The 26,849-nt window shown below is 48.3% G+C and overlaps 1 protein-coding gene and 1 pseudogene across 1 annotated transcript in view; both read right to left on the bottom strand.

The window, feature by feature from the left end:
- The window catches only part of LOC121836500, a 28,190-nt gene extending 8,713 nt beyond the window's left edge, over positions 1 to 19,477 (bottom strand). Inside the window, exons 1-3 of the mRNA XM_042291414.1 lie at positions 19,057 to 19,477; positions 3,057 to 3,142; positions 2,348 to 2,570 (exon numbers count right to left, since the gene is read on the bottom strand). Of these exons, the coding sequence (XP_042147348.1) occupies positions 2,348 to 2,534 (187 nt within the window). The 5' untranslated portion in view covers positions 2,535 to 2,570; positions 3,057 to 3,142; positions 19,057 to 19,477. The remainder of the gene's footprint in view (positions 1 to 2,347; positions 2,571 to 3,056; positions 3,143 to 19,056) is intronic.
- A 3,550-nt stretch (positions 19,478 to 23,027) lies between these two features.
- On the bottom strand, positions 23,028 to 24,399 carry LOC121836501 (annotated as a pseudogene).
- Positions 24,400 to 26,849: the final 2,450 nt, after the last annotated feature.

The raw sequence follows: 26,849 nt of genomic DNA on the forward strand, positions 1-26,849 counted from the left end.
TGTTAATACTGCGGATCGGGCGAGTTGGTAATGCCTGTTTGACATACCAGCACACATATCCTTAAAAAATCAATTTATTGGATCGCAAAAAAGAAAAAGGGTAACAATATATTCAAAGTTGCTAGTCCGCGATGCGTGAGGGTTCTTTTTTTGGTGTGCTTGGATTTTTGAGGGTATGTGTGCCGGTACGTCAAACGTGCTTTAGCACACTTTTAAGTTGTCTCTCCAGAGAATATGTATAAATAACTTACCAAAATATGTAGCCTCTAGGGAGAAAACAAATTTTGAAATTGATGCGCTCACTTCACCATGACCGGAGGCTGCTCTACTGGCAAAAAGGGGGGGTTGCGAGTGACATACCATTTTAAGTTTCAGAAGCTTCTGCACAGTGTTCGGCAGTTTGATACTCTAGACCCATGTTACGGATAAAAAAAAACAGGACGCGGGAAGGCCAAAAAACATGCTTTTCGAGCAAGGCTCGTCAAATTATGAGGTGCTGGAGAAATGCAGCATTCTTCCTTCAGTCCTTATTTCGACCTCTTTTTGTTCGCCTTCCGCCCATTGAAAAGCATGCGGGAAGGGACTTAGAACGCACCTGCTATCGCTGCGCTGCAGCGTTCTTCCGCAATATAAAGTTTGTCTGCTTTCCTCGCCGTCACCATGGCAACGAATGCCGAATGAATAGAAGCACTCACGGTACTACCGCGTGAAGCCAGCAACAGCTGACGCCATTTGACGAACGCCATCTGCTAGCCAAAGCCGAACGCGGTTTGTCAGATCAACCGCCTCCGCCGGTGCGCCATGTTTTTTTGGCCATCCCGCGTCCTGTTTTTTTTATCCGTAACATGGGTCTCAAGTGTCAAACTGCCCAGCATTCTACCTGCCTTTTCTCAGGGCCAATGGCGGCTGGCATGGGCGAGCTGCGAGTCTTCTAAAGTTTCATCCTTGAAGACTCGTAACAACTCTGAATCACATCTTCCCCTTTCTCGACCAGAGCAATTTTTGTCAACACTGCCATACTTTTAGCAGCAGGCGTGCTGACTGCACGATAGCTACCCAAGTACATGATATGTGGCGTCGCAGCCAAGGCTATGCAAAATAGTTGCGAAATGATTTTGGTTTCGATCTGAACACCAATTTTTGAATAAAAAGTTCTAGAATTATTTTTTACAACCTTAAATTGTGTCACATTCATAAAATATATTGTGCTGAAATTGTCCATGCTGATGACGGAGCTGCCCTTTAAGGCCAGGCTTTGGTCTTTCGATATGCTAGGTCTTGTAGGGCTAATAACTAAAGACAATACTACCAGGCAGGCGAGCTGGTTGTTATACAACATTCTACAACCCGAGACAGAGGCTACAAGATGAGACAAACACAAATGTCTCAATAGACCCTTTGCAAAAATCCCGAAAGCCCGCGTGCACAACGAATAATGGGAGTACTTGGTACGGGGCTCCCATCGTCTTTCCTCCTGCTACTATGTGGCGTACGCGAGCAGGCGCAGATTACCATAGCAACAACGTTCGAGCACCTCAGAGTCGAGTAGCCGAGAGTCAGATCTTCGGATGAGCGCGTGGGGGAGAGGGTCTCCCCCTTTTTTCAGCCCTCTCCTTTGTACCGCACCGCCTTTGTCATCTGCTGAGCCAATGCTTTGTCGAACCTAGTCGAACCCTGCCACGGTCGTGGTGCAATTTAAGTTGATTCTGTGACACTGCAAGATGTGAAAGAAGTTAAACCAAAAACGTATTCAAATCATCTTTCGCAATGCTTTTACGCTGCCACAGATACTGTACGCCGCCAACGAGGTACGACTTTCCGGCGGACGGGCGGAATGGCGGATGGCTGCTGGCAATAGCTGCCGCGACGTGCGCAATCGTGGAAGCGCAACGAGAAAGCGCATGTTCTGTACCGAGGGTTTGCGAAATTCCCTGCCGTCCTGGCGCTGGAAATTTTGCAACAGGTCTATTGGGATGTTTGTGCTTTCCCCTTTTTGTAACCTCAGTACCAGGTTGTAGAATGTCGTAGTTAATGAGTAATACATATATTTTATCAAGCTTATCATTACCTCCAGGAAAAATTGTCTCATTAAAAGATCCTACTTTCTTTTAATGTTGAAAGACATGACAGGTCAGTTTGCCAGTTACTTTTATAAGAAACATGAAAGTAACCAACAAACTGACCTGGAATGTTTCTGAAAATGTAAGGCAGCTTCATAATTGCGGATTTGTTTTTGCGTCTCGGACTTAACTACTTGGCTTTTCCAATGCTTGCATAATTGCTTGGGAATAAGATTTACTAAGGTACCCCCACCTGTTTCGCTTTTGAAATTGCAGTGAAAACTCGCCTTTAAGGAGTGCATCTGTCAGACTTCTGGAGAGCTGACGCTCCCAAAGAAGCTCGTCCTCAAGGAAGTCAATCTTTTTCTGCATCTTTGCTACGACTCTCTGGTGCCTTATCTCCTTGCCTTCCTCCTCTCTTTTCTTCTCATCTAACATGTCTTTCATCTGGGCCCTGTGAGCTGCTGCGTGCATAGTGTGCTTTTCTTTGGAAGTTGATGCCTCATCCACCTGAAAAGCATAGGGATATGGAAACTAGTATTGCTACTACCATCATAAACCTTGGCCGAGCACAGGTCTATAAACCAGCATTATGATGAACCAACAGCACAGCTGTTGTTTTATCATAACGCTCAAATCACGTTTAAGGATGTCACTTGATTAGAACTTTACTGCCCCTTTGGGCTAGATGCCAATGGGCTTCAAAAATCCACGTGGACTTGCAAGAACTGCCTTGCAGAAAACTTAGTTCGATGAAGTTCTCCACAAGTCAGTAGCAATGAAATTAGAGTCAAACATCTATAAATACAGAGGTAAGCCCTCTACCTCGCTAGAAAAAGCACCAAAATGACATAAAAGAAGGTAAGACTGATACAATATGGACGGGCACTACCTCTTAACTTTTGGTGAATTTCAAAGTTTTGTCAGCTTTGTAGCATCCAAAAAAGATGCACTACAGTACTATATAGTAGCAGTGATTACGAGGGAGGACAATACCTCTATAGGCTCTTCTGGTGGATCAATAATTCGTGGTATAGCCCGTTTCTTCTTGATCAATTGGTCCAGAAGAGCAGCCTTGCTTTCTAAATCAACAAACACAAAACAAGAAACATAACATTAGACCTGTTCAACGCTTACCAATAGACGAGTTGCGAATTTCCCAAGCTTCCTCAAGCCTATGGCGAGTGTAGTTACATGCATGCACACACGTAGGAAAGATTTGAAGTAAATAACAAAAAGAAGGGGACGACAAAAGCACGTGCAACATTATATTTGATCTAGATCTTTTCTTTGGAAAAATACTGCTGCTGACACCAGCACGTGCTGCGCATGCACCTACAATCCCTCCATCCACCTTGATGCTTGGGTAATTTCGCACAGAATCTATTGGCATCAATAACCTAACCAGAATTAGTTCTTAAAGGGGTAAGAAAACGAAATATTACTATTTTCTTTGCTCTTGTACGAACTATGTTACAACAACACCCCATAAACATCAATCTTTTGCTTTTAAACACCAGAAAACTAATCTAATCTTAAAACAATTGTGTGATTGCATTTAACAAAAATCGCCCGTACCTTCGTTGTAATATAGTTTTATGACATCCTTCTCCCATCTAAGCTGTTTTAAAAAAATGTTTTTTCCTCTGCATGTGTCCTGTAACACAATAATTGAAATTTCATCTAATGCTTGGCAGAGAGCCCGAGAGACGGTGACACAGTGCTCCCTCCCCTTACCCCCTTACTATCCTGTTGGCAATCGCTCAGCAGTGTTGCCAGATTAGGTTATTATAGCCAAATTGGGCTACACTTTATTGTAGTTTGCATCAAAATTAAGTTCTGGCTATTTGGCTACATTTGAGCTATTTCCAATTCTTGTTAAAGGGACTGTGCAACAAGTTTAGGTTATAATATTACGTAATTTGAGCAAGAATACTCGCTCAAGCGTGACATAAGTGTGCTCATATGTGACGCACTGACCTACAAGTTTCGTTGTTGTAATGTAATCTCAAAAATAAAAGCGATATATTTCTGCTCTTCTCACCTTCGCAGATCTCGAAGGCTATATAAGCTCCAACTAGCCCGTACTCCCTGCTTTGAAGCGTGTCTTTGTAGAGCAAGTGCTCGCTCCAGAGAAGCCTGCTTTAAAGCCATAACCACATGCCTGTAGCTTTTACAGCCCTGTGACATAACCACATGCCTGTAGCTTTTACTGCCCATAACCACAACACCGCCCGGGCAGAGCACGTGACCTCTACATTGCCAACCCTAGCGCGTGCCTGAAGACCACTGGTGACATTTAAAGGGGCGCTGCAATCATATTTAAGCGTCTACCTTTTTTGCGGTTTCCACGTCTCTTGGGGTTCGGGCAAGCCAGCGGGCACGGAGAGAGTAACCAAATATCACTGCGTCATATTTTAACCGGACGCGGAAACCTCCTCCACCAACGAGGGCGACCCGTGGTACCGAAAGCGCGCAAAATGCGACGTCTTTGGTCCTGGGCTTACTACTGGTCAGAGCCGCTAAAAGCTTCTTCTTAGTCGAAATACAAAATATCAGTGGCGCGAACCGTTTCAATTATTTATAAAAGTAGTTTTTGTTCAGCATTTTAAATCAGAAAAGAAACAAATGCAGTTTACAAAGTACGGAAACAAGAAATGACCTGTCGACATACCCGCCACCAAGCGGCGGAAAAGGCAGCGCATACTAGAAAGTAGCAGTGGGATCAGGCGCTGACACGGAAAGGTCCCGCATGTACGCGGCGGCGCTGCGGTCATATAGACAGGAGGATCCGACCGGCTCCGAGCGTTTTGAAGGCCTTCGGCGAGCAGCTTTGTCTTGCGGTTTGGCTGTTTCGCAGTATGGCAGTGCGAAGTGGCTCCCATTCTGAACTGATCTTCACCCCGTGTTTGCTGTCGTTTGCGGCCAATGAAGTCTCATGCCGAATTAGTGTTTGATTGCGCAGCGAATGCAATGAGAGCCACTCTGGCTGCCCGCTACATACAACCTATCCAAAACATGCTTTAGTGGCGCCCTCTCACGCCGTCGACACCAAGTGCGGCAGCTGTGAGCGCTTGCTGAGCTCACTACCCATCCTCTAGTTCACAGCCACCTAAGCAACCAAGGACGTCATGAGGAAGGTAATTGTTTTGCTTGTTTTTCTAATTTTAATTTGCCTATAACTTTTGAAATAAAGTGAATTTCGAGGAAAAAAAAAAAGTTTCACTAAGTTACATTATGAGCGTCAAGGATGCTTTCTTTACAGTATTTAGCGAAAGTGAGAAAATCTTTGCAAAGCCCAGCCCTAGCCCTTCACCCCCCCCCCCCCCCAAAGTAATGGCAACATATGTCTCCAGAATCAGTTTCAATAGGAAAAAATCTCTGAAACATTCATGCCAAAGTTCCTAAAAACCAAGAATGCTAGAAATCTTTACTAAGAGCACAGCACTTTTTCTAATGCGAAACTTGCTAGTCTAACGTCAAAAGATGGTCCGATAAGAAAGAAAAAAGCGCCAGGACGTATGGTGAAAATGGCTCGTAGGTCGACCACGGCCAAAACCGCCAAAGCAGACGCATCCTTTTTTTTTTTAATTGACCTGAAGAGTTTGAAAAGAGGGCGGGAAGGGGTGTAAACGCCGGCACTTTTTTTTAGTAGTTACATGTGATAGTTCTTCCCCCTTCCTCTTTTCCTGAACTGACGATTTTGAAACGCTCGCCAAATGTGACCCACAAGCCGAAAAATCCAGCCATCCAATCAAAATATAAGTGTGATTACTATTTACAGAGACTATGAAGCATAGTTAAGCTATTTCAAAAGGTTTCGCGCATTTTTTTTAATTTTCGTTTTCATACCCCAATAAAACAGCAAAGTACAGAGCAAAAAACACACACAGAATATATATATATTATACACACTCCTCTAGTAAGGCTGGCTTACATCTAACAAACAAGTACAGCTAGGTAAACAAGAAAAAAAAATGTTTTTTCAGCCAGGACGATTGGACTTTGTTTTCAGGGGACCCCCGAGGGCATTTAAGCGAGAGACACAGGACGGCAGAATCGTCCATTCGACGTCCGGCGTGACTGTCCGAAAGCCACTCCTTCGAACGGGAAGCGTAATTATGGCAAGGAAATCGCAAATAAGGTCTCGGAAAGACACGTTCTGGGATCTCCCGCCGTAAAACGCAACCGCGTGATATTTCTCAAAAATCGTATGCGATTACTTCGTTCGTCCGATTGTCGGGCAGTTTCATCGCAAAAACTACGTTTCAGCGAACGAAAACTAAACTACGACGTGTCATCGAATGGCACTTCAGAGAACGGCGGCCTCGCTTTCAGATTTCATCCACAAGGCGGGCTTGACCGCCTATCTATCTACAAGCATCCAAAACCGCCTTCCACGGCCGTAGACCCAAACCCGTAAGGTAGCGATCCGAAATGTCCATCAAAAGTAACACTAAAGAGCGAAATCACCAGTTTTCACGCATTTAGTTTCGCTTACAGATACGAGTTTCGTTTCGTCGCTCGACCACGCTCTTCGCTGAAAGAAGTCAAATTGGGTAAATCGACAGAAAAACTAGTTACCTACTAGTTACTACCAAGTTTTACAGACGTAACCTAATATAACTTACCTGCTAGCTCCTTTACTCGAGCATCGTAGTAGTTCTCGATGAGGCCATCCTCAGATTGCCAGAAAGTTGGCCTGATCGTCTTGTCTATGTCCTTAACACTTGTAGGGTTAAAGTTTTTGATTAACCGAACTGGCACAATAGCTCTCACGCCGTCCAGCAGATATTCCACTAGCGCGTAGTACATGACTTGCAAAACCAAATCGAACAAAAAAAAAAAAAAATTGGGGACGACTGAGGATCGAACACCACGACGATACACTAGGACGAGGACCCGAACCACGCAGTCACGCAGTCGCGTAATTGGCGCAGTGGTGGAGTTAGGAGTTGGCGTAACGAACCCTCAAAACCAGGGACCCCGGTCCCTGGGTCCCAAACAGAGTTCTGACCCGGGCGGCATAAAAAAATCACACGTCGATCAACATATAGTTTTATTTCGTTTTAACGAATTTCAGTCTTCTTATGAACTAGATACACCTTAACTGGAAGTATTTTGTTACCTAGAAATCGATTAACGGAAAAGCTTCCGAGTGTCTCAGATGGACTCAGAGATGGTTTCGGTTTCGGTTTCGGCGCGGTAACGCGTCGGAATTAAAAATTTGAGAGTAGATACCGGACACTAATATTACATTCCATCAAACCATTGATGTTTTATTAAACGCGGCCTCCGCAATCGCAGCGGCAGCTTACTAGCTACGGCCCTAATGCTTCTGACCTTCTAGGCGGCTCGGAGCGAAGCTCGGTCGGCTCAGTGCTCGGACACTCTCCTCCTCTCTCTCTCTTCGGTGTTCTGCACTTCGGGCTTCGGTGTTCCGTATCGCCGTGTTCGGTATCTGAGACACTCGCGTACCTAATTTCCTGTCTGCCGCCAATGCCGCAGAGAATTGCCGTAATTAAGTAAACAAACCCTGTTCGTTGGCTGAGCCCGCTGTTGGCGTCGAACTCTCCCCGAAGTGGCTACGAAAAACGCACGTGCAGCGAAATCGGAAGTCTAAACCATGTCTTCTGAAGGTAAAAGGCAGCGTAAAGCTTATCTGCACAGTGATGAGCCGTTCGAAGTGCCGTACGCTACGAAACACCGACGATCTACTCGCTCTTGTGATGATGACAAGGCACAACCGGCCTGCTCGCGCGCCAGCGAACCTGCACCGCCTGCACCTCCGTCAGGGAGTCAAGGGAGCTGCGAAGCCGTCCACGTGGATCGTGAAGAAGCAGAAGCTACCGTCGATACCAGTAGCGATTGCGACACAGAAATATTTTCTCAAAACGAAAATGAAGCAGATGACTTCGAGCAATCCTCTGCAACGCAAGGCGAAACTGGAAGCGAAGCTAACTCCGCAGATGAGATCGACGACGGTGAGCCCCTCCCCGATTCTTGCGCGGACACGGCGTATGATGAGGCCAGACTGCTTGCGGACAGCTTTGAGCAGTTCGGAAACGAGACGTTGCCAAATTCGCCAACAAGAAAGGTTGAAGCTATTCTGATGATAATGTCACTTGTTGTCTCACTGAACATGCCTTGGACTGGCCTGGAGTCTTTGCTGCAGTTAATATATATGTTGTTCGGCGTGAAGGGTGTATTGCCACGAAGCAAGTATTTATTTCGAAAACTATGGAAACCGAAGACGGACCATGTGGCTGCACATCACTTCTACTGCGAAGAGTGTGGGAATTTGTTGGAACAGCCTCAGCCTGACGGAACTGTGATGTGTGCAACTTGTAACAAGTCGTTTGAGCTTGCAAAAGTGAAGAGCAAAGGGTGCTTCTTCACTATCTTTTCCTTCGAAGAGCAGGTGCGGCATCTGATCAACCTAACAAAAGGCCCACTCTACAGCAATCTGCAGAAACTTCAAAATGAGCCAGACAATGACACCATCACTGACGCAACTGCTGGTGCCTTGCACAAGCACTTAAGGAAGACGGGCGACCTTCGCTGGAGTGATCTAACCTTTAATTTCAACACGGATGGAAGTCCACTCTTTAAATCATCGAAATCATCAGTGTGGCCAATACAGTTCATAATAAATGAACTGCCGACGAACCTTCGCTTTCAGCACTGCGTGCTTTCTGGACTGTGGTTCGGACCCAAACATCCCAATATGGCTATTTTTCTAAAAAAGTTTGTGGACAGTGTCAAAAGTATGAAGGAAATTACGTGGAAATTCAACTCAAAGCTGATCTCATCGAAGGTCTACCCACTATGCTGCTGTGTAGACGCACCGGCTCGTGCTGCTGTCCAAAACTCTACCCTTTTCAATGGCTTCTTCGGATGCCCTTGGTGCCTTGCACGAGGAGAATACAGAGAGGGTAAGCATTCTCAATATATGGTCAGGGTCATTGTCTCTCGCAGTGATATCTTCTGATATAACCTAGTTGATGTCTGCCTGAGAGGCTTAATTTAGTTTTGTTGTGTGGCCATTGTTAGTACTGATCACTGACTAACCTCCTTCAACTTTTCCAGGGAGCTTGAGGTACCTGGACGTACAACCTGACGAAGAGCGGACAGAGCAAGGAGTTCTTCGCGATATGGAGCTGGCACTGCAATTCAACAATCCCGTAAACGGCATCAAGGGGCCTTCCCCCCTCATAAACCTCACGCACTTCAACTTTGTATGGGGATATGGTGCTGACTACATGCACAGCGTACTCCTCGGAGTAACACGGCAATTCACCGATTACATGTTCAACTCCGTGTACTCCAGAGAGAGTTATTACATTGGTAAGCTGTGGCTAAATCTTATCTCATAATGCTTGCCATACCCTAAACCAGGGGTGGCCAAGCTGCGGCTCGCGAGCCACATGTGGCTCTTTGCGTGTTAAGTTGCAGCTCCCTCCCCTCCCCCTCCTCCACTCCTCCCCACCCCCACTCCACCGCCTCCCCCCCAGTCCAACACCACAGGAGCACTTCCCCAAAAAGAGAAATAGAACACATTTTAAATTGAAAGACAGGTTGCAGTTTGGCAGTCTTGTACTACTGCTACCTTACATACAGTTGGACCGCTTTTGACTCGGATAGTTTGAAAGTAGTTCGAGTTTTGTTTATTGCTCTGGACAAAAGAGTGCCCCCCCCCCCCCCCCGGTTCACGGCTCTTGGAAGTTTCGTGGTTTTGTTTGCGACTCTTAGGCTGGGTCAGCCTGGCCACCCCTGCCCTAAACTGTATTCATCCTGTATGAGGCTCTACACTCCTTGTAATGTATTCGACATCTGGTTTTTAAGTGCATTGTAAATGCTCCACATGGCTACCAAATAATTGCAAAGAACACTCAGTGGTATTCACAATGGTTGGTGTTTTTGTTTTGTTGTACAAAATGGCATAAAAAGAAAATGTTTGCTCACATTTGTAATAGGAAAGCAGGTGGTGCATGGTTCTGATTTTTGGATTTTTACATTGCTTAGAGCCTTAGAATGAGTTTTCACTAGGATCATAACACGCAAAAAGCACTGCCTGCCACAGTAATGTAGTCTGCATTCAGATTTATTATTCTTGAACATCTATTGTAGTAGTATACAAAAATACATTATGCTTAACAATCTGTTAATTTTTTTTTAGGAAGTCCCTCAACAGCAGCGGCAGTAAATAACCGCCTCTTGGCTATCCAGCCCCCTCACATGTTCACACGTCTACCACGACCTCTGTCCGAGCGAGGATACTGGAAAGCCAGTGAATGGCGCCATTGGCTTTTATATTACAGCCTTCCTTGCACCTTCAACATTCTTCCTCGACGCTACTGGAGTCATTGGTCCACACTCGTCGAAGCCATCTACATACTTCTTTCTTCAGAGATAACACCATGTGCCCTCAAGAAAGCAGGTGAGAATCTGAATGAATCTAATCCATTACTTAAAATGTGAGCTGTGAATTGTTCAAGAGGACCTCAACAATAAGAAAATGTGATAAATCTCTCAATGATAATGAGCTAAATTCACTACAGCCAATACACATTTCCAGAAAATCCCTCAAGGGCTCAACTTGACTTTGCAGTTGCATTGTTGCTGAACATTTTGTTTGTGTACTTAAGCTAATCCTTAATTTCATGCCACACAGATGCCCTGCTGAGGAGGTTTGTGTCAGGCGCACGGTCCCTCTACACTGAACGAGCAATGACATTCAACCTGCACCAAATGCTCCATCTAAGCAAAGCAACCAAACAGCTTGGGCCACTCTGGGCCCAATCAGCATTTGTTTTTGAAGGAGGAAATGGACGTCTCGTAAAAACAGTGAAAGCAGCGAAGGGAGTGCCACTTCAGATTGTGGAGCGAGTTATGCTTTTGCAGCAAGTTAACATTCTGCTAAATGAATTACCTCTGGCTACTCATGTAAAACAACTATGTCAAGAGATGTTTGGAGAACGACGAATTCAAAATTCTATTTGTGTTGATGGGGTAACCCTGTTGGGACACCCGAAGGTTGTGACCACGTTCGCACACGAGGAGCAGGAAGCTTTTTACAGAACATTTAACACTCTACTCAGTTCAGCTACCGAATTTAATCGGGTTGTGTTTGCAGGGGTGATACTTCACAGTCAGCAATATAGAAGGGCTACAAGAAGCAACCTGACAGTTGTAAAATGCAAAGACGAAGGATATGTCCGCATTGAACGAGTCTTTGTAGTCAATCATCCGAATGAGAAGTGTTTCATGCTCTGCAAAAATGTTGTGCTCACTAATTCAAATGCCGGTTTGCCACAGCATATTAAAGAGTGTTTCCTGTCACCTCAGAACACCTTAAAAATTGTAGAGCCTAAAGATATTGCCACTAGTTGTCTTTTTATTAACTTTGCTTCAGAAAAACAGAGCTATGTTTGTGACATTGCCAACATGATTGAACGTGACTAAACGTATAGTAAATAATACTCCACCGATATATTGAGCTTCCCAAACTAACTTCCTTTTTTTTTAACCCACTGATTTTCTTGTTCTCAGTGTGCTATTTAGATTTTCTATATTCAAAATAGGTACTGAGGAAACAGCAAATGCTATAATAAACATATGAAATTCCCTGCGCTTTCCAGCAGTGTGACATCCCGGGAAAAGAGACATGCAGGTTGAGCGGGCAGTCGAAAAAACAGTGTTGCGCATTTGTTTCAGATTGCTTGGTTCGGGTTGGAATGGGCTTCAATAGCACTTATTTCAAACCATAAAAGCTTGTGTAATTAGTTGCAAACGAGTTCTACTGCCCAAACACTGAACCTGTACCCGTCATTGACGTCACTTTTCGGTGTTGCCAGCAGTGACTTTCAGTTTGAAAAAAAAAAAAGATGAGAACAAGAACAAAGAATTAAAGTTTCATTCTCTGTGCAAGAAGACTTTAATTCAATAAAATATTCCGGTTACGAGTTCAGATGTGCCTATTGGGGTGCTGAGTCGATTTTGAGTCACATCGGTGACCATGGAAAAATTGTTGGAGGGGAACTTTGGCACTTTTCATGGACTCCGATTTTCCTCAAATTTAGCTCAACAGATCAGCATATACATGTTTGCAACTCCGGCTTCAGGGCGCTGCCATCTTGCTCGGCTAGGGTGTGCTTGGATGCGTCCTAATCCGATTACGAAGCCTTGCCAAGGTGTCGTAATTGGATTATGGCCGCGCCCAAGAGCGCACCCCACTGAGCAAGAGGGCGGTGTCCTGAGACCGGACTTGCAAACGTGTATATGTGAAAATAAAAGTTTTCCAAGAGGTTTGTGGTGTAGACCGGCGAACGTGGCCGGAAGGCCGCAGAACAAGAACTGACACGAGGCAGGCACTGGACGCTGACTGATCTTTATGCCGATGGTGATGCTCTTATATACAATTGGTAATGCATGAGTTCAGCGCCCTCTATACACAACATATTTCCCCCCTTTAAACAAACAAAACCCCAGTAACTAGAACACAACTTTCACCAATAATTACAGTTATTCACATAGCTCTGGAACCACTATAACAGATAATTCTAGTGTAAAACATAATCGTTGTATTTTCCGGGCATTCTTCTTTGTCGCTGAGGCCTGCTGTACGACGGTGCCGTGGTCAACAACTCCCGTTGGCCGGAGATGTCCTGCGCTTCGACTTGCTCTGGAGCTGGCGCCGACTCTGCTGGTGTCGACAAGATTTCAGTCTCCTGAAGTGTAGCGTCTGGAAGTGTCTCAGCACCCCGTGCAGCTTCCGCTCCGTGCGTAGCGACGGTAGCGCTGTCGTCACCTGGCGATAACGTCTCTGGGGTTCTGGCAGTTGCGACGTCCCGTGGTGATGGTGGTTGTGATGCCCCCTCTTCAGTGGGCAAATCCAGGTCGCATAACTGGTCTCTTACCGCTCCACGTCGTTCCATAACTTTTTCTACCAAGTTCCGGGCACCTGGTGCTCCTCCTTTGGCCACTACTGTCAATTTGGCAGCGTTCCATTTCTTCCCATTGTCTAAAAGGAAGGAATTTTTTCCCACGCCTTTTTTTACTTCTATTGGCAAAGAAAACCTCTGCTGTCCTTTTGGTCCTCCCCACCTCTTTATTTTTACGAAGTCGCCGGGTTCAATGATGGAGTGCCTGGCATCCCGTCTTTCATCGGTGTATTTCTTTGTCCTCTGCTGTCGCTCTTTGACACGGCGTTGCAGTTCGGCGACGTGAGGCCGCGGTTCATCGAAAAACCCTCCCTCCGGTAGTCCCACGACGTCCAGTCTTGTTCGTGGCCGCCTTCCGTGTAGCAAAAACGCCGGAGACATGCCGGTGGTCGCATGAGGAGTTGCCCTGTAAATACTCAGATATTCCAGAATCGCCTCCTTAAGTGGTCTCCGCTCCAGTGCCGCCACCTGAATATACTCTTTTAAGACGCGGTTAAATCGTTCTATTTGACCGTTGCACTGCGGGTAGTACAGCGAGGCCACACAGTGTTCAATTCCTCTGTCTTCTAGGAACCCTTCAAACTGTGTCGACATAAATTGTCTGCCATTGTCAGTGACAACACTCTTTGGGTATCCTTCCCTCGCGAATAGCTCCAGTAACACTTTCGTCACCGACTGAGAAGTTATCGACGACACAAAAAAAACCTCCGGCCACTTACTGTGATAATCAATCACAGTTACTGCAAATCTGCACTCTGGAGGGGCTCGTTCCATCGGGCCCACAATATCCATGCCCAGCTTTTCCCAGGGCTTTTCGGGCCATTGCACTGGTTGTAGAGGGGCCACCGCGGTCTTTGCAGACTTGTCTGATGCCTTGCACACAGCGCAGCTTCTAATGCAGTTTTCCACGTCTTCGTCCATCCCAGGCCACCAATACTGCTCCCGGAGTCGCTGCTTTGTCCTGACGATGCCCGGATGCGATTCGTGGGTCATCATGATGAATCTGGACACCAATGTCGATGGAGGCACCACCCGCTCTGCACGAAACAGCACCCCCTCCAGAACAGAAAGCTCTTCTTGAATCCGCCAAAATTATAGTAGCTTTCCTGACAGACATTTCTTTTCTGGCCACCTAGATGCGACATACTGCATCACCTCTTGTAACACGCCGTCCTTCTCTGTCTCCACTTGCAATTGGTTCTTTGTTACCAGGCTTGACACCACAGCAATGACCTCCTCTACTGGGTCGCACTCTGTGGACAGCAAGGGCAACCGGGAGAGTGCGTCAGCGACTACATTATCTTCTCCTTTCGTGTATTGTACAGTAAAATTGTACCTCATCAGCCTTGCACACCACCGCTCTATCCGAAATGGCCGCCTTCCGGTGCCATTAGTAGAGAGCAATGTTACCAATGCCTGGTGGTCCGTTCGCAGCACAAAAATTCTGCCCCACAAGTACACATGCCAGTGCTCGCAAGCCCACAGACATGCCAGGGCTTCTCGTTCTCCCGTAGAGTATTTGCGTTCCTGTGGCGTCAACGTCCTTGATGCAAATGCTATCGTACGCGTCTCACCGTCGATCACCTGTTGCAGTACCGCTCCCAGCCCATATGCCGATGCATCAGTTGTTACCTGTACAGGTAAGGACCGGTCAAACATGGATACTGCGCTGCACGACGCTAGTAGGTTCTTAGCCTTGCCGAAGCTTTCCTCGGCGTTCTGGTCCCAGATGAACTCCTGGCCCTTGCGAAGAAGGCGCCGCAGTGGCTCCACCACTTCTGCATAATGAGGGAGGAAATGAGAGTAGTATCCCATGAGCCCAAGAAAAGAACGCAACCCCACCAAATCCGTTGGCGTCTGTGCATTGATAATCGCGTCCACTTTTGATTTGAGGGGTGCGAGACCCCTTGCGCTCACATGGTGACCCAAGAACGACAATTCCTCTACCCCGAAGACACATTTCGTGTTCAGTTGCAGGCCAGCGGCCGCTATTCGCTGCAAGACCTCGCGCAGATGACTGTTGTGTTCTTTCTTATTTTTGCCAAAGACAATAATATCGTCAATGTACAATAGGACGCCCTTGCAACCTTTCAATATTTCTTCCATCATCCGCTGAAACGCGGCGGGCGCCGAAGCAAGGCCAAAACAGACTCTACGGAACTGAAACAGTCCCTCATGTGTGGCAAACGTCGTCAGTGCCCGGCTGTCTTCTGACAACTCGACCTGGTGATAGGCTGACGCCAGGTCCAGTTTAGAGAACCATGCTGCTCCGTTCAAAGCGTGCAAAAGCTTCTCCGTGTGCGGCAACGGGAAGCCGTCAACGACAATGGCCTTGTTTGGCTCCCGTAAATCTACGCAGAGTCGGATGCTCCCGTCTTTTTTTTTTACCACCACTATTGGAGACACCCACTCAGAAGCGTTTACCCGTTCGATAATGCTTTCACGCTCTAATCTTAACAATTCAGCAGAGACTTGTTCTCGCAACATCAACGGTAATCGCCTAGCTTTTGCTGATACTGGTTTGACGTTGGGGCGCAGTTTAACTTCGTGTACCACGTTTTTAGCAAGTCCCAGTTTCCCCGCAAAGAGGAATGAAAACTCACTAAGTTCAGGAGGCAGAGGTTGTGGCCCCGCCGTTGTCTGTAGGCACGCCAGTGATGCGCCGTCGATATGCAGTCGTAATTGTTGCACCGCGTCCAGTCCCAGCAACGCCATGCCCCTTGACACCACATAGAAGCGAATGTTTGACGACACGCCTCCACGTGCCGCTTGAGCCACAAAACATCGCAAGACTGGAATTCTTTGCTGTGAAAAGTCCCGCAGAGTCACCGTTGCTGGAGCCAAGGCGAACCGTCTTGCAAATTTTTCTTGATAGATGTTTGCTGGCAAGATAGACACTGACGAGCCTGTGTCCACGACAAGCTGAATCACTTCGCCCTGGACGCAAACGTCGACTATCAGAGTGGTTCGCTCGTTCTGTGTGACTGTTAGGACACCCAACTCTTCGTTTCCGTCCGTGTCCTGAACCGCTTGCACCCGCGCTTGCCCGGTACTTCTACATACCGCTTGAAAATGTCCCACCTTGTGACACCTCGAACACCGCCTATCTCGCGCTCTGCATTCCCGTGCACTGGCTAGGTGTCCTGAAGCACCGCATCTGTAACACCTGCGGTCCGGAACTGTTGAAGAACCGCTGACTCCTGTTCCTGAACGATTTCTTGCCTTCTCGACTTGCTGAACCATGGCAGCGTCACGCCCCTCCTCGTAGACACGGGCACCTTCCGCTGCCTGCTCGAACGTCTGTAGGATGTCCATGGCCTGGCCCAACGTAAGCTGTGAACCTTTCATGAGCAGCTTCTGTCTTAGCTCCACGCTCCGTACTCCGTCGACGACTTTATCCCGCAGCGCTGCCTCAAGATAGTCACCGAAGTCGCAAGTACTCGCGAGCTGTCGCAGGGCGCTGACGTACGCGCGTATCGGTTCTTCCTGAAGCTGTCGCCGCAACATGAATCGCCGTCGTTCGACAAGCACATTCAGAGTGTTCGTGAAATGTCGTTCCAACAACCGAAGTGCATCGGTGTAGTCGTCCGGCTCACCCCCTTTTGATGTGGTCTTCTCCGGCGTACTTCCAGTTGCAGCAGCAGTTTTCGGTGGTGCAGCCGCAGGCTCTGGAACCAACGTGCGAAACACTCTTCGACCTTCCACCCCCAAACACTGTAGAAGTATCGCCTTTCGTTGTGCTGGCGGTTTCGCGTCCATTTCCGTCGCCTGCAGAAAGATCTCGAAGTCCTCTCGCCATTGCCGCCATGGCACTGCCGGGTCTCCCGGCGCCTCCAAAAACGGGGCTAACGATGGCAGCCCGAACGTATTCATCTTTGCGTTAATGGGTAACGCCCCTCGCGTACTAGTTGCGAAGAACGGCTGTCATCTTGACTGCTGCCGAGGTTGTGCTTTTGTCGACTGCGCCAATGTGGTGTAGACCGGCGAACGTGGCCGGAAGGCCGCAGAACAAGAACTGACACGAGGCAGGCACTGGACGCTGACTGATCTTTATGCCGATGGTGATGCTCTTATATACAATTGGTAATGCATGAGTTCAGCGCCCTCTATACACAACAAGGTTATTGAATTTCAACTTTTAATTTTTCAAACTGTACATCTCTACTGGGAACAGTGAAAAAATGAGGTAAATGGTGGGAACAGGCCTACTGTTTGGGCGGTAGGAGTCAAAAGCAGGGTACTAAAATATGTTTGACGGTGTCAAATTAATGAGACAGAAGCACACTGCAGCACTCGCTCAAGGAGCAACAAAGAAATGTGCGCCATTGTCGGTTTTCTAAACTATCTGCTCGACCTGCAAGTTATCCTGCCTGTGACATCTAACTTCTGAGGAGCCCAGGAAAGTTTGAGAGCTAGTTTTGGTGCTGCCTTCATTTGCAGTTTTCTCGACGACTGTTCTGGATTTAGGTATGCCGAGTAGATTGCTGGAAAAGATAAATCGGGGGGATTCTGAAAATGTAGTTAATCTCTTAAGAGTTTGTGATGTGCTGAGCTTGTCACGGGCGATCGTCCATTTTGTGGTTTATGACGAGCTCACCCCGTCACACCGTTTTTGGTCTTTAGTGTTTATTTAGTTGGCTCAGTAGAGCCGCCATTTCCATGATTTGAGACAAGGTCAGCTCATCAAACCAGATTAAACCATACTTGAAATTGAAAGAATAAAGATATAGAGGAAGAACACAGACAACCACACTCTTTAACAACCACATAGAGTGTGGTTGTCTGTGTTCGTTCTTCATGTCTTCATTCTTTCGATTTCAGGTATACCTTTAACAACATGCTCGCACTAGCCAGATTAAATCATGTTGGTACATTTTTTGAATAAACAATTTTACCATTAAGTTATCTTGGGCAGCTAAAAAAATTGCTGGAGTTCCCTTTCAACCCTTTTTAAGACACAAGCTGCTAATACTATAAAGCTGTGGTCTCCTGTGTGTAAACATAATGACGATAATAAAAATGTTGAAGTGTATGATTTGCCACAAAACAAGTGGAACAGCATATGTCCAACCAGCTGCTTAGAGAACAGCATGCGTCCCACGACCCGGCTTGTTAACTGTTTCTTTCTTTCTATTTCTAATTGCCTTCTGTAAAATGGCTCAAAGGCATGCAAATTTAATTAGCACACCAACTTGATTCTGAAATCTTTGGATATAATTGACTGCCAATGGCACCTTTTACATCTCTTGGAGGTAGTCAATTTCCTGAGACAAGATCTAAGAGTGTTTCTGTCTTTGTGCGTCCATCTGTTGCAAATTTTTGCTGTTGCGAAAAGTTTGTCACTAAATAAGTAGTCTCTGGGAAAAATTGTAAAGCTATGGGTCAATGATATTCTATTAATAAACTATAACAAGATGACATACTAGGCCTAAGTATATTGCCACCTAGTTGACCTCACTTCTGGTATTGTATAGTAGACAATAGAGTGAATGATTTAGGAATACAAAAGGTGCTAAGTTTAAACCTGATGTGTTCATGGAGGTGAAGAATGAGAGTTTGTATTTCCCAGGCACACTGTTTCCAAAAATGAAGTCATAAAAATTTGCTGTGAAATAGGTGGAGGAACAATCTCCATGGTGGTAACAAAAAAAAAATTGATCCAATTTAAAAGGAAGCTGAGCTGAAATTTCGATTTCACAAAACAAGGGTGGAGCGATTGGCGGGACACTACAATCTCAAAAACATCACTCGCACACAGACATTTTATTGTGTGGAGGAGGCTATAGGATATGGCATGCCGGCCAGGTGGGCAGTAGGCATAGACCACTAAGCATCTGCAGCGCTTGATGGTGATCTTGATGAAAAGTGATTTCAGGCTTTCCATCTCAAACTTCTGGCACCGGCGGCACGAAAGCAAGTTCGGTACCGCTACAAGAACACCACCACCACGGGAGGCGAAGCGATCTCTGCAAAACGTGGTCTACTGGCCAAACGGGTCAAGTAGCCCATCATTATTTGATGCGCCCTAGAACATTGCATGGACTCGGGCTTACCCGAAAGCCTGGGTCGGGCAAGGTGGATTCTGATGGGGCCTCGCCAAGCTCGGGTTTTGGGCTGCGCAGACCTGGGCCGGGCTCGGGCTAGGGCGTTGACTGTCCTAGGTCGGGCCTGGGCCCGTGGTACGAGGCGGTGATGGCGATGGTGTCCATAGAACTCGACGCCTCGGTCATCTCAGCAACATATAAGCAGACAAATGTGCACTTATGATTCACTAGATAATTTTTTGTTTGTAATTGATTAAGTGTGAAGCACATGTACGACAAAACTGTCCGATCCGACGTCCGATCAGGCAACACGACGGTCCGAAACAAGGGTTTTTAACGCTCTCCGGAGCTACGAACACCCTTGCCCCCAAAGGTCATTCCGGCAGTTCACACGTCGGATCGGACGGTTTCGTCCTACATGTGTTTCGCACTTTAGTGCACTTCCCTTTGTCTTGAGAATAAAAAAAAAAAAATCAATGTCGGAGCAGTAAAACTCTTTATTGTTGTGGCACTCGTTTATTTTCGAATTAGGCACATTTGCAGCTTCGCAGTATATGCCTACCGAAGTATACCCCACATCCGTCCATTCTACATTAAGTGCCCACACCCAAATTTGTAAGATCTAAGGAAATATGCGCAGTACATTTATATGTAAAATTGATGACCGGACAAGTGCCCATCCCCCATTTTTTCGCGATTATCTCTAAATTTTGAGTAGGTGCTTGCCTGGTATTTTACGGTATATTTTCTTTTTGTTATTGATACGGAGAGTTTCATTTTAAATCAAACAGAATTTTTAAAAACTGGGGGTGCAAATCGCAATAATTCTGTTTGTAATGTGCGCTTGTAGAGCTCAGTGGAAATTACATTAGGACAACCACTACAATAGGTCGAATAACCAAGAGAAATCTTGCCCAACCCCACAAGGCGACAACAAGCCTTCTCGGTGCGTGACTATGTAACTTGCATTTCCCTTTTACATTTATTTTATTTAGTTCTATAATACAATTTACTTATAAAGAACTGTTTTATCACCCATGTTGCATTAGTAGTTTCAAAGCAAGTGATAATGAAAGTCATTATGCAACAATTTGCAAGAGGGCAAGGGGCTTTTAGATAATCATGGATCAATTTTCGCCTTCTGAAAGTCTGAAGGTCCGATTCAAAAAACGCCCTTTGCAGATAACAGCATGTGAAAGAGTAAAGGGCGGTTCACACATTTGTTTTGACTGCGTTGGGCTCTACAGCTCAGCCAGAGGCTGAACGAATCACGGATCACGTGATTAAAACGAATCACCCGGTATGTATAACGTCACATTTCTATTGAAATTTTACTTTGTTTATACGGGTACGTTGCTTTGTAAATTCGTGCACACGTAGCGACGTTTAAACTCGTCTTCAATTTTGGGCCCGGAAGGGGCCGGACTCGGGCAGGTTCTAAAACTGGCGGACTAGTCCGGGCCGGGTACACAGATGTTGCTAGGGCTCCGGGCAGGCCTGAGACTCGGCTTCGAACCCCCGGGTTAGGCTCGGGTAGGTAACTTACCAAGATGCCGGGCCTGGGTTCAGAAAAGCGGCCCGTCCAGTACCCTAACGCGTCCAACCAACCCACAAGGGCGAAGATCATGTTGGGCATTCATGCCATCGTTGTCTGGAGCGCTAATACGACGTCGCGAGATTGTGGCTGGCACACCAAAGATTAAGCTCTGTAACAAAGCCTTTTCCGTCACACATCAAACACCAAATCAAAGGAACAGGGGCACGGAGCACAGTGGAATCGGTTGGGCGATTACAACGCTACACAACTACACGCAGCTCACTTTAACTACACGACGCCGCCGACCCCGCGGGGGCCGCGGGGTACGCGGGGTGTGCGAGTTGCCAGCGCGTCTAAACACCGCTGTATTTGGTTACACTGAGATTGTTGACAAGGTGGGCGAAGTTCTAAAAGAGCGGAATAACTTTGTCTTTTAATATTACGTAAGTTCTTGTATTTTAAGTTTAGTGGTAAATATTTTGTGCTGAAGCAGATATGTGTCTTTTCCCGAAACAGATACGTACCTTCGTGTCGTCGTATGTCACAGCCGCATATCCAAATCCAAATTCTGGTACGAGCGGGGGAACGATCCCGACGATCCCGCGGGACCCTCAGGACCCGTTCAATGCTATGGAGAGGACCCGAATAGTCGATGAAGAAGGCTTCCGTAGAAGCAACATCCCAGTGTATAAAGTGAAATATACCGGTGCTTTTAGCAGAGGGTGGTTCTTTGCGGATATATCATCATGTGTGAAGTGTGAAACGTGCTAGCGTGCTCCGTCAGAGGCGTAGAAAGGTAGGTCGCGGGTGTTGCTAGTTATTCTGAATGGTTTGGTGGTTGTCTAGCATTTCAAGCGCGCGAAGCTGCGTGTACTGTGTCCCGTACCAACGGCCATACACACTTGCACTTTCGATGAATGTTAATGTCTTCGCAACGCAGAACGTTTGTGTTCCCTGTGTATCCACCTCCGTTGTCTTCTCTCTCGTATTGCCGTATGGTAACTCCTGCTGTTTTACGATATCACTCACGCGATGTCATATATGTGGGCATACCGATATCCACATGTTGCTTCACGAACGCTCAATATCGTGTTGCGTTTCCTCTCAGTCCGCGGTATAATGCCGACGTAAATCATATTGGTAACTTTTCATCCGTTCTGAGATATATGCACGCGATATCATATTGTATTTACCTTTGGGCCCGGGATCGACAACCCATATTTATATATCGTGTGGCCGTACAGCATGTCCGTGTCGGTCACCAATATGCACGCGATGTCGTATTCTGTTCCAATAACCGCGTACTATATCGGGGTATTGTGCTCCGATATCGTGTTGTATACCAATAACCGCACGTTCTGTCGGGATATTGTGCTCCAATATCGTGTTGTATACCAATAAGCTCAAGTTATCTCGGGATATCGTGCTCCAATATCCTGTTGTATACCAATAACCACATACTATATCGGGATATTGTGCTCCGATATGAATTCCCATCGTGCGTATTGGATTAATCGGATAACAATAAGTTTTTATTGGTTTCCTTCAACTTCATTGGAAAACAATATTTCCACAATAAGCCGAGTTCATATTGGCCTTTTTCAATAGGGAGGCCAAGCTGAAGCGTGTGCTCCCGTTCGCCCGCCGATCCCGTCGTTGCCCAGATGGTGACATCATCGGCGTATACGTCAAAGTGCAGCGATGGAACCGCTTCAAGGAGTGGGGGAAGTCTTGCCATGACCAGGTTGAAGAGGGTGGGCGAGAGGACCGCGCCCTGCAGTACCCTGGTCCTGTTCGGTTGAGCGGCTCCAATGTAGTCCCCGGCTTTGATCTTGTACGTTCTGTCGTTCGGGAAACTCTTAGCGAAATTGCGAAGGTGGCCGCACAGTCCGGCAAGCTCTGCGCTCTGGATGACCGCCTCGTGAGGGACGGTGTCCAAGGCCTTGCGAACGTCCACCGCCACCACCGTTCTCGTCTGCACTTTCGAGTAGGCGTCAAGGACCTGGTGGCGGAACATAAGGAGAATGTCTTGCGTGTTCATCCCGTGGCGAAATTCTAGTTGATGTGGGTGGGGCGGGTAGTTCCTCTCGAGATGCCACATGAGTCGCTCGAGAACCATATGTTCAGTGAGTTTACACAGGTTCCTGGTATGGGAAATTGGCTGGAGGTTAGTGAGCTCATTCGGTGGCTTGCCCGGTTTTGGGATCGGTATCCCCAAGGGTTCGCGTTAGGAGGTCAGGAAGTTGCCCGTCGTCCAAATCTCGTTCATCGCGTCAAGGAGAAGCTGGAGGTGGACTTCAGGGAGGTTGCACAGTTCTGAAATGGTTATCAGGTCTGGGCCAGGTGCGCTGCGGGCGTTCGCCCTTGCTAAAGCTGCGTGAAGTTCGGCCATTTGAAACGGTTGGTCTATGTCGACCTGCTCCGCTGCTTGGAGATCCAATGCCTAGAAATGTCCGATCATCTGGGTCGGTGTCGCAGAGTCTCGGGAGTATATGGTGGGATCCGGTGAAGCCGCAGGCTGCAGGAGGAACACTGCCTCAGCCTGGAGGAGCGCCAGCTGCTCCTCCGAGGTTGGCATGCGCAGAGCCGCTGTCTGCGCCGCGGTGCGTCTCTTGGCTTTGCCCTGCCAATTCCGAAAGATGTGCCATATGCGTGGTCCGCTCATGTTACCGTTGAAGCTGGAGCAAAGGTCGCACCATCTGTCTGTAGAGAGAATATTTGCGTAATCGCGCGCCTCAGCGGTTATAAGGTTCAGACGTCATCGCAGTCCGGGCGTTCGTCCTCTCTCCCTCTGTACGCACACAGCGCATAGGTTAGCCAGGTGCAAGTCCGGCGACGGCTTGTCCTCCGCCACTTGAAATTGCTGGGTAGATGACCTTTTGGCTTCGTGTATTGTCCGTAGGAGGTGGGCCAGTTCGTGCGTTTCTGGGTCACCGCCTGATGTGGTGGCGGGTGTTTGCTCCAGCTCTGCGCGGAAGGCGTCCCAGCAGACGACGCTCGTAGTTCGTTTCGGCGCCGTTATCTTGTCGCCGCGCGAACGAATGAAGATGGGCAGGTGGTCGCTCCCCCACGTGTCTGCTCCTGGTTCCCAGAAGAGGGCCCGCCGCCGGTTCGTCCATGTGAGGTCGGTCGTGGTGTCGCCTTGGCGAGCGTGCTGGCAAACTCACATCGGTAAGTCCGGATCTTTGAGCAGACTCAAGGATCCGGGCAGCACGTGGCCATTGCGCAAACGAGGTTCGAACCGTGGCATGTGTCGGTCCTCGATCCCCAGCACGTGTGGCGTGTGTTAAAGTCGCCGCCGATGACGACGAGGGCATCGGGGTGCATTTTTCGCAGGTCTTCGACCCAGGACCAGTCAATGGTGACGCTGTTGCGGATTGACGGTCGGACGTATATCGACACCACCACGACCTTACATTGGGGGAGTTGGAAAGCCACGCCCACGACCTCTTGATGTTGCGCGTGCACCAGCGGTGCAGGTCGAGCTCGTCGTGCGGGATGCGGGCAGCCACTAGGACCGCCGCGTCGCCCCTGTAATTGACGCTCTGCGGCGGCGCTTTGCCGCCCGGACCGTTCGGCGTTCGTTGGCGATGCGGGATGGTGGGTCGCGTATACGTGTCGTAGCCGGGCAGCGAGAGGTTTGGATCCTGGGCCTCCTGGAGAAGCAGCACTACTGGTCTTGTCCCTGCTGAGCAGCGGACAAGAAACTCTGCCTTCTTGCGGGCGAAGGTTCTGCGATTCCACTGCAGAAACCACGCTGCCCTCTCCCGGGTCGTCCCGGGTTGCGTCTTAGATTGCGGATTGGTGTTCGTCATGGTAGCGTTCCACGAAAGTCTGGCTCCCCAGGAGCTGTTGGAGTACTTCTCTTACCAGTTGAATTAGTGTGTGATGCAGAATCATTTCTACCACTCTGCACTGTCGGTGGTAATTTTGCAGCGCCAATTCGCTCTGATTTTCAGGGTGTCCGCATTTGCATTGCGTTGGTGGTGCGGATGTTGCAGCCATACTCGGGATGGTGAAGAAGAGAAAAGGCGCGGCAGCAGGAGCGTCCTTCCGTGGTGTTGGTAGCGCCCCCGTCACGTCCGCTCTCGAGGGAATAGGGAAGGGCGGAAGAGGAGCAGCGGAGGGTTGATGTTTCGGTGTGGGAGAGGGCGGGTCCCCTCACTCGGATAAACCCCAGGGGAAGACCAGTTAGAGTCGGCCTGTTTGGAGGCGTGTTGGGAAAGGGTCCACATGCCGCTTTGAAGGGAATTGGCCGGTTGTTCTCCTCGGATGTCTGCTTTCGTCGTGGTTCTTCTTGGAGCTGTCTTGTTCGTTTAATGGTGAATTCCGCTCGCAGATCTCGAGCGCTCCAAAATCGCTCCATTTGGAGCGCGCATATTCCGCTCGCAGATCTGGCTCGAGCTGGTCATCTTCCGCTCGTAGATCTCTGGCAGCGCCCGCTCCACGGAGCGCATCGAACCCCGCCGAACTTGCTCTGCGGGATTTCACAGATCTCTCCGGAAGTTGACAGAGCGGCCCACGTGACTTCCGCCTAAATCGGCTGTGCGCATGCGCGGCGAGGTTGGAGAGGTCGGCGGGCCGGTCGGCGGTCGGGCCGTCGAGTTGGATCTGTGCTGGTGCGTCGGTTGTTTACGCGGGATTGTGACGGCTCGAACGCTTCTACCTCGCGTAGATCAGGGATACAAAGCCGGGACTGTGGAGCGTGGTAGATCGCAAGCGCTGACATCTGTGATCGTGAGAGGAAGAACGACAGAAAAGCCAGAGGCAGACGCAAGGTTAGGACTGTTCATTCTGCAGCCAATGATTGTTTACCTTTTTACATGGCATTCCGCCTGCGTTTTCCCATGAAATAAATCAAGAAGTGATTATGCAACTACCAAGCAAGTGATGGCTTGTAACCTCTGTGTTTATTAAAGTCGTACCAGAAATCTGAACTCCACCGCGGGCAATCGCTGTCCGCACCCCGCCGCTTCGAGGCGGCCGAAAGGTATGTGACGTTGCCGAACGCGGACGTATTTGTGATTTGTGACATGCATGGCGTCATGGTGCGCATAATTTCGCCCGGTTTGTGTCGCGTGTTATTTCTGCAGCTAAGCATTGAAAGTCGTCACTGGTCGTCGGAAAGATCAGTTGGCTGAGGCGTTGGTGGGCTTGTCAAGTTCGAGCAGCGGCCATTTTGAACGGCGGTGGGGAGGGGTGTGGGGGAGGTCGTTTCAAAAATGCATTTTCCCCTCGTCGATTCGGAGCGGGTCCCACGGAGCGGAATTTCGCCTCCCTCACGGATTTCGGAAAGCGCTCCGGATCTACGAGTGGAATTCACCATAAGTTGGACCTGTTTGTGAAGCGGCTTCGGCTTTTTTCTCGGGTGCCTCCGTCGTGCAGCGAGATTTCCGCTGTCCTTCGAACTGAGTCTGCTCGGCGCATGTCCACGTCGCCACAAAGTACGTTGCGGCGCGATGAGAAGTTTGCTCCACGGATGGGCGGTTCCGGCAAGCCGAAGGGCTCGATCTGTCGGCCCCCTGTCATTTTGGCTGCCGTACTTCCGCGTAGGCTGCTGCGCCTAGAGTGCTGACTGTGTCCCTTGCTCAACGATGGTGGTTGCCCCGGTCCGTCCTCGTCCCCTCAATCTAAGTAAACTAACGCTTGAAAAGTGATCTTCCCCTTCGGCGTTGGATTGTCGTGGTGTTTTTGTGCCAAAGAATGTCGCTGATGTCGCGCGCGGCGCGCTCCGCGGGCAGCCTTGGTTATGTGGCAGCTGTGGATTTATCGCGGCAGCCGGCGTAGAGCGCTGCTGCAAAGGTGGTACTCCACGTTCGTATGCTGTTTTCCTCCTGCGACTGTTGTCGGGATGTCGGAGCGAGCGGGGGCTTTTCTATGGTGGACTGCTGATCGTAGTTGTAGGACACTTGGCGTTTGGGTTCGCGTCCCCTGCTCGGGTAAACTCTGTACCACTGTCAGCCCAAAGTTACGTGATCAGGAGCATTTGGGCCCTTAAAGACAACCGAGACCGATGTGCCCGGTCCTTTCCGGGTGATGTCCAGGATGGTGTGTCTCGACTGTAGCAAGGTTCGAACGACTTGCAAGGAGTGTTCGCCGATTATTTGTTGCACCGTTCCCTCGGAGGCATTTGCTGGGGTGGCAGGAAAAGCATATATCTCAATTTCGTCCAGTTTGGTAATGAGTAGAAGCTTGTCTCTTGTTCCAACGTAAGGTGTGTCAACCGCTATGATGTTTTTTGTAGGGTTGAGGCGAATGTTTGGGA

The sequence above is a fragment of the Ixodes scapularis genome, unplaced genomic scaffold, assembly GCF_016920785.2.
Source record: "Ixodes scapularis isolate PalLabHiFi unplaced genomic scaffold, ASM1692078v2 PGA_scaffold2__306_contigs__length_199485367, whole genome shotgun sequence".
Taxonomy (NCBI): domain Eukaryota; kingdom Metazoa; phylum Arthropoda; class Arachnida; order Ixodida; family Ixodidae; genus Ixodes; species Ixodes scapularis.